Source organism: Stegastes partitus, unplaced genomic scaffold (assembly GCF_000690725.1).
Source record: "Stegastes partitus isolate 25-593 unplaced genomic scaffold, Stegastes_partitus-1.0.2 Scaffold917, whole genome shotgun sequence".
Classification (NCBI taxonomy): Eukaryota; Metazoa; Chordata; class Actinopteri; family Pomacentridae; genus Stegastes; species Stegastes partitus.
Window position 1 is genome coordinate 136,547 of NW_007578648.1, and position 8,004 is coordinate 144,550.

General features: G+C 43.3%; 1 protein-coding gene and 1 non-coding gene across 2 annotated transcripts in view; both read right to left on the reverse strand.

Annotated features, from left to right (window-relative positions):
- The window catches only part of LOC103366218 (atrial natriuretic peptide-converting enzyme-like), a 9,331-nt gene extending 2,828 nt beyond the window's left edge, over positions 1 to 6,503 (reverse strand). The window contains exons 1-5 of the mRNA XM_008293880.1: positions 6,016 to 6,503; positions 4,958 to 5,323; positions 3,146 to 3,508; positions 750 to 1,103; positions 583 to 600 (exon numbers count right to left, since the gene is read on the reverse strand). Of these exons, the coding sequence (XP_008292102.1) occupies positions 583 to 600; positions 750 to 1,103; positions 3,146 to 3,508; positions 4,958 to 5,323; positions 6,016 to 6,408 (1,494 nt within the window). The 5' untranslated portion in view covers positions 6,409 to 6,503. The remainder of the gene's footprint in view (positions 1 to 582; positions 601 to 749; positions 1,104 to 3,145; positions 3,509 to 4,957; positions 5,324 to 6,015) is intronic.
- Positions 2,440 to 2,511, reverse strand: trnaw-cca (transfer RNA tryptophan (anticodon CCA)). Its single transcript has one exon. It is a non-coding gene; the product is annotated as a tRNA-Trp (tRNA).
- Positions 6,504 to 8,004: the final 1,501 nt, after the last annotated feature.

The window sequence follows — 8,004 nt, forward strand, 5'->3', positions numbered from 1 at the left end:
CCAAAGGCAAGCTAGTAGCTATAGACCCACATGTTATAATAAAATAAACATGTTTACAGCCTGGTACAAATAATGGTTTTAGTCTCCATAGCTAACTTGCCCATTTATGACAACTTACCCATTTTTAAACTCATGCCTTACTAAAGGTGTGGCCAGTTTGAGCAGTGATTACATTTAGCTGGCACACTGCTGCTGTTGTTGTTGCATTAACTGCAGCTATCCATCAGATAAACAGCATCGGCAGCAGGAGGAGGCATTGTGTCAATTGCAAAACAGGGACTCCCTAATAAAATATTCATCACTAATTCCAGTAGGTATCAAATACTCCTCAGAACAGCTTCAGGTTATTTGTTATTATTCGAGCTTAATTTTAAAGTTTTGTCTCCTGTTTGGAATTATGAAGTGGCTTTTTGTCTCTGATGACTGCAATCGATGGTATCAGTGTCTTTAAAAAACTACTGGTGAGGATCTTAAGCAGGAGAAATTAGCTTGAGGAAAGTGCAATGTGTGCTACAAAGTGGCAGTAGGTAATTGCTGGTATAGATTTTGCCTTAAATTCCTGAAAACACTTAGTTGTAATACCTCAGGGTTTTGCCGTTCCTGTGGAAGAAAAAGAAAAGGAAGATGTCATGTAAAATCAACCAGTAAACAATCTGAAGACGCAGCTTTTAGAAAATATTCTGATTCACTTCTGACATTAAATCAAACTGTTCTTATTCCTTGTCATCACCAATCAATCCATTACTTACGGACACACACGACTCCTCTGAGAATGAGCGACACTGCAGCTCATTTGGCCAGGAAACGCCAAAACTGTTCATCAAACCCTCGCAGGCCCGTTTGGCATTCTCGCAGAAAGACCTGCAGGGCCGCTGCACTTGGCCAGCCACGCACTCGGGGGCGTAAACCCTGCACAGGAAGAGGCGTATGTCCACCGAGCACACGCTTTGCGCAATGGAGTTGAAAAAGGACATCTTGGTGACCGCCTCTCTTTGACTTGTGTGTCCCAGAAGATTGGGAACGATGGTCTGGTTGTAGGACAGGCCCTGGCACATCGGGATGGTGATGGGCTCGCAGATTCCTCCACTGCTGCTCACTCCGTACTGGACACACAAGTGCACAATGTCATTATACGTCTGATTACGGTCAGTCAAGCTTCGGTGAAGTTATTTTTTTTTTTGGCTTTTCTGCCTTTATTTGATAAGAAAGTCAAGAGAGAGACAGGAAAGTGGGGAGAAGAATGCAGGAAAGAACCATGAGCGAGACTCGAACCCATGACCTCTGCGTCAGGGACTATAGCCCCTGAACGTGGGACGCCAGCTCAGCCAGTTGAGCTTTCGCGGGTTTTGTTTTTAACTGGGGAGACACCTTTGGTAAAAATTTGGTCTTCACATAAAGGTTGGGCCACAGAAACAAAACTTAAGGGGGGAGTCTATGATTGTGGAAAAGACTACTTTGCATACTTCGAGAGTTAGCATGTGCCAGATTTTCTGTCCTTCTCGCTCCTGTAAAACTGCATTCACATGTACATTTTTATTGTAATCTAATTTCTTTCTGTAGCAAACAAATTTTAGGCTTCCAGTTTTAAAAGAACCACAACATCCACACAAGGAGATTGTAGTGGAGGATGAAGTCATGTCAGACTTCCACCAAGGAGACTGTAGAGCTCAATCACCTACTTTATGGTTAGATTTAGGTACAAAACCTATTTAAGAAGGTAAAAGGACAATGTCATGCTTTCACTGATACTTTTACAAAGATTACTACCTATTGGGAGCCTGGTTGAGTTAAGGAAACAAAACTACACGATGCTATTCTTAGCAAAATATAATGGTTTCGGTCAAATTGCATCCCTTTCATAGCATGTTTAAAGCTTCATCTCTCGTTCCTGCATTACCAGGGTGACTAACCTGCCCTATCTGAAAAGGAACACAAAGAAATGTTGATTAGAAATGTATTTGGAATTCGTCACAGACAAATGTAGTCTGGCAGAAAGTATGTTTCTCGCAAATAGTAGCTGACAATGTGGTTTGGTTGTATAGGAATGCAATTTTTGGGAGACTGATTTTTAGCCTACATTTATTCTTATTTTGTCAATTTGGCAGCCAACAAAAGTATGAAACATGTGAATTAGCAGTTCCTGTTTGTGGTGCACCTATTACAATTAAGATTTCTCTTAGCAGACCCTGTTATCCAAAGCGACGTACATTTTTGAGAGTAGATCACATTCATACAGCAATGGCCACAGAGCTGCCATGCAAGGTGCTGCCCGCCATTGGGAGCAGCTTTTGGTTTTAGCGTCTTGCCCAAGGACAGTTGGACTGTGGAGGGGCTGGAGATCGAACCACCTGAGCCACAGCCGGCTCCATTGGGCTATTAAATTTCAAAACTCGACAAGGAACCTTCACGTTGCAGTTCAAGTGTGAATAAGTGAAAGCTTGACCCTGACGTGATTTGAACACGCAACCTTCTGATCTGGAGTCAGACGCGCTACCGTTGCGCCACAGAGTCTGTTCATCATCCAATTACTTTGATACTTAAGAAAACTGGATGGTTGCCACCTACTGCTGCTCCATATTAGCATTATGTGCTGAGATAAAGGTCATGTAGCTACAAGATAATATTCATAATTTTTGTTTGTATTGACTGTAATGTTTCTGCAAAAAAAGGAGAGCTATTTGGGAGTTAGTAAAGCCACTCAATGTGGACAATTTCTGTGATGTTAGCAAGCTAACAAAAGACAGAGAGAGAACAAAAAGTAATACAGGCCACATTTGCTGGCTCTTCCATCAGAACAGTCATGCAGGGTCCAGATTGCGCAATATTCTAGTCTTGCAAGCCAATTATACAAACTGTAAAGTCTTTCTTCTCATGTTTTCTCTCAGCCAACTATGGCCTGCCATTGTTCTTGACATGTGTGAAGGCTTCAGGATCCTGGTGACCTGTGTGAGGTCATCAGGAAGGAGCTGCTAGAGATAAACAACTGGAAGCAAACAAACAATGGCATCCATAGTGGTAGCTGTCTTCTGTTTGAGGCTATTTTTGTGTTGAATCTGCAATCTGAACCCGTCGTTGAACAAACCTATAACAACAAAAAAATCCTCATCAAGTGACCTTCAACACATAAACATTCATCCAGACTTACTTGTTCACAGGACTCCGTAGTAAATTTATCGCATTTGAGGGATTCTGGCCATTGAAAGCCAAACCTGTTCATCAGTGTTTCACAGCCGGACCGAGCTTGCTCACAGAGCGTTCTGCAGGGAGGTCGAGGTTTTCCGCCCTCACACTTGGGGACGTAGACAGAGCACAAGAAGGGCTTCAGATGAGGGGAGCATTGTACTTTTACTAGTGGATAAAACTGATGCACTTCCAGGCCCGCGTCGTCCTGGGTTCTGTGGCCGAGAACGCCCGGCAGCGCAGTTTCTGTGTAAGGCAGATCTGTGCAGAGACGAACGGTGATGGGCTGACATGTTGAAGGTGTTTCCGTAAAACTGCCGAATGCAGCCTGGATGAAGAGAAATGGAAATCAATTTTATCATACAACAACAAATGTGCATGCTCCTATAACTGGCAAAGTGACTTTCCATCCATCCATCCATCCATCCATCCATCCATCCATTATCTATACACCGCTTAATCCTCACTAGGGTCATGGGGGGCTGGAGCCTAACCCAGCCGACTTAGGGCGAAGGCAGGGGATGTGACTTTCTAGAAAAGTTAATTTAATTGGTGATGATTTGTCTGTTAAGGATTTGTCCTCGCAAAGAGTTGGGGGATGGCTCAGAAAGAGGGAGCTCATATGACTGATGTTACTATTTCATGCCCACACTGGTCGGCAGATTGACAAGCTGACTCTCACATAGAGGAATGTGAAACTGTTTAAATATGGTGGTAAATGCATACTTTTTCATACACTCTCTCCTGGAAGGCATTCACAGTGTTGCATTTGGTTTTAAAGTTTGAACTGTTGTTGTTTTTTTTTGTTTTTGCTCACCTGTGCAGTGGAAGCACAAGGCAGGTGAGACTGTCCAAATGTTGTAAAATTAGAGATATTGCTGGACATAGATTCGAAGGTTATTAGATATTTAGAGAGTGGACTTAATGGAGCGTAGGAGTGCATTGACGTGAGACTATTCTGGTGAGACTACTTGCTTGTAACTTGCTTTTTTATATGCACTTAATACGTAACACAATGCCACCTAAAAAATTATATTTCTCATTTTACTACCAACATGTGCTCCAGGACTCAGTGACAATATTGTTTAGCGCAGTTACAGCTGTAACGACAACTGGCCAGAAGCCACCTGGTTGGATGGATGTACAGCGCCCTCGATAATTATTGGCACCCCTGGTTAAGATGTGTTCTTTAGCTTCTAGTAAATTCAGTATTTTTCTAAATAAAATATAATGGGGAAAAAAAAGAAAATTAAACCTTCAATTCAAGTGCATTTATTCAGTGTGAAAAAAAATCCCACATTAAAAAAATTATTCTTTGACATCAAATCATGTGTGCCACAATTATTAGCACCCTTGATGTTAATACTTTGTACAACCCTTTTGCCAACAATTCATTAGAGCTGAGTTGAAGGTTACATTTTTCTACGATTTCCAGTGTGAGAGTTTGCTTCTGCAATAAAAGCTGAATTTATTTTAAGGCTTTTAACACATCTTAACCAACAATTATGGAGGGCGCTGTACATGACTGATTTTTTTTTTATTCTCTCTGCTTCACACCTAAAATGTGCTGGTTTAAAATAAAATCATTCCAGCACCTACAAATGTTTCTGGAGTTTTTGACCTCCTCAGACTTTGCAGGTGATTTCCTACCTCTGATCACATCCTGGAGTGCTACAGACTTGAAAAGTGAATCACTGGCATTCAGCCTAACTGCACTTCAAGAACTCACAAAGATCCTTATAGACATCATGTTAGAGCCAAAAAGGAGCAGACTTACATGTTCACAAGTCTCTGTGGTGAACGCGTCGCATCTGAGTTGGTCCGGCCACTGAAAACCATATTTGATCAACAGTGACTCACAGCCGGCTCGTGCTTGCTCACAGAGCGTTCTGCAGGGAGGCTGAGCTTTTCCCAACAGGCACTTGGGAATGTAGACGGAGCACAAGAAAGGCTTCAGGTGAGTAGAGCACCCCACCTGTACGAGCGGAGAAAACGTATTCATTGCCAGAGCTGCGTCCTCCTGCGTAGTGTGACCCAGAATATTGGGCATGATGGTGTCTGTGTAAATCATGTCTCTGCAGAGAGAGGCTGTGATTGGCTGACATGTTGCAGGGGGGGCTTCAGTAGCAGGTTTGTTGTGATCCTGGAAGAGAGAAAAATTAAGTCAGTAATGTCTGATTTTCATCTTACTCCTCTGCCAATTCATGTGAAACCAGGATTTGTCTTACTAATGTTTAGCCATCGTGGCCCAGGTGTCTACTTTAAATGTTCCTGTAGAGTCAACTTACACTATAAACAATAAGCTTTTCTTTTTCTTTTCCCCTTTTTGACTCTTTTAAATAAATGCACATTTTTAGGTTGTGCTCTCGTTTGCTTCCTTTTGTCTCAGAAGCAGGCTGAACCAGTTAAAGGTAATAAAATCCACCGACCAGCACCTCTGAAGCTCTCTAGTTTCTAGTTAAAGTGCTTAATTTGTACACAAACTTAAGTGTAAAGCAATCCTAGAGTTTGTTCGACTGTTTCTTGGCTGTGTGCTTTGATTTCCTGCAGTCTCACTGACACAAAAATCTGTTTTGCTCTTTGCACTGATTATGTTTAAGCAAAAACAGAACTAGTAGCTGTGGAGGTGCAGGTTGTCATGTTTGGATACCTTTGGGCAGAGCCAAGGTGGCCATTTCCTCCTGTTTTCAGTCTTTACGCTAAGTTAAGCTTCTTACATCTCCTTTATATTTAGCATGCACTAACATCTCAACAAAACTAATCATTTGAAGAGTCTAAAAAACGGTCACTGTTTATTTCCAATATCTAAAAACATCCTCGTTATTTTACACTAACCTGCAAACAGTTGGATTCTGGTAAACTGTCACATCGGAGCTTCGTTGGCCAGTACAACCTCTTTGCTCTGAGGACAGACTCACACTCCGTCTTGACCTTCTCACACAGAGCTTTGCATGGTTTCCTCCGGCTGTCATTCTCTGAGTTGCACTCAGGCAACACGACACGACACAGGACTGTGGCGATGGCCGGTGAGCAGGCCGTCTCCACAATCGGACCAATTTGCTGCAGGTTGTAGCCTTGAACTCCGCTGGGATGGAGGGTGGTGGTGTAACCCAAATCTCGACAAAAGGTGGCTGTGAATGGCCTGCAGTTCGATGCATCCTCTCTCCCGCTGCGTGCCTGCTGAAGAGACAGCAGCAAACCCAAAACCACCAGCGAGAGATGCTTCATGGCTCTCAGTGATCTGAAAAACTCCCCTATAGGCTGGTGTGGGACTAGTGTGTCTCTGCTGCTCTGCTTAGGAGGTGGGGTACGAGTCCTCGAATGGAGTGTCTACAAACAAGGCGCTGATTTAGGACCACTGGTGAGGCCACAGATTGGTAGAAAGCTCAATGCAAAATTAGAGCCAAACTGGTCTCAGAGCAGGAGCCCTATTCTGAGAAATTCAATCCAAGGGGGTAAAGAGCTTTGTGGTGCGCACAACATCTGGTTGTGATAATGTGCTTTCTGGGTAACCTGGAGGGGGGTGTGAAGTTGTTGCATATAACTGGCACAATAATTTCTCTTTTGGATGGAAAGCATTTTAACATTAATAAGATTTGTTTTTCAAAAAGAGCTCTGTTGTTTGTTTCTCCCAGAGTTGCACAACCACCATTGTTTACTGTGAAAAGAAATAGTTGATAATCTTGTGTAGCGTGACCCAGTAGTAAGACAGCAATGCAAAGGACACAGCAGCTGACCTGCTTGAGGGTCTTGGGCCCTTTTTCTTCTGAATGTTCATACTTTGAGTCACGCTTCTGGAAACCTGGAGTTGAAAAAAAAGAGTCACCACTTCAACTCTATTCTTGCACAATACTTTATTTTTTTACTTTTTTTATTCAGTGCAGATGTGGGGAGGGAGGGAGTTCTCGCATGTCCGGATGATTACAGTTTACATCCCCCCCTCGGCTGATGCTGCTGCATGCTGCTGAACCCATCTGTAGTTCAGTGTCCCAGCTGCAAACATCACACCCTCAGTCTCTGATGGTCATGTCAGGAGACTTTAACCACACATCGCTCTCTACCACTCTCCCCACATTCAGCCAGTGTGTGGACTGCCCAACCGGAGTGTGCGGACACCAGGGATGCATGTTCAGATCAGATCAAATCAAATCAAATCAAATTTATATAGCACTTTTCATCCAGTGTAGCAACACAAAGGGCTTTACAGCATTTAAAACGTTACAACATTTAAAAACATGACAACATTTAAGAATATTATAATAGAAAACTCGTCGATCCCACCCTCCATGCATACACACACACATATGGCACATGCAGTCACACACACACACACACACACACACACACACACACACACACACACACACACCACTAGACTAAAGGAAGCATGGCATGGCACTGAGGATTGTAGGAAACGCTACCATTGGGGCCATCCACACCAGGAGGAGTTGCAGACCATGACCACTGGGGGCGCCGACACCCGGATCCCCACAATGAGGTGGGGAGCCCCTAAACCAGCCGGGCCGAGGGGACCCACAGACAGCACCCCCAGCACCAGACCACACACAACCCCCAGTGTGGAGGACCCCCCCTAAGGAAACACTACTTCATTATTGTTATTTTCTTGTACTTTCTATATTTTTGGATGCTGCTGTTTACAATAATTTCCCAGGTCTGGGATGAATAAAGTGTATTCTATTCTATTCTATTCTATTCTATTCTATGTGGCGATCTGGTGATTACAGGTTTTATCGTGACTCTGTTCATTACAGATACAACAATGCCCTCAGAAAGCTCACTTGACTTTGTTCACACATCAGGCTG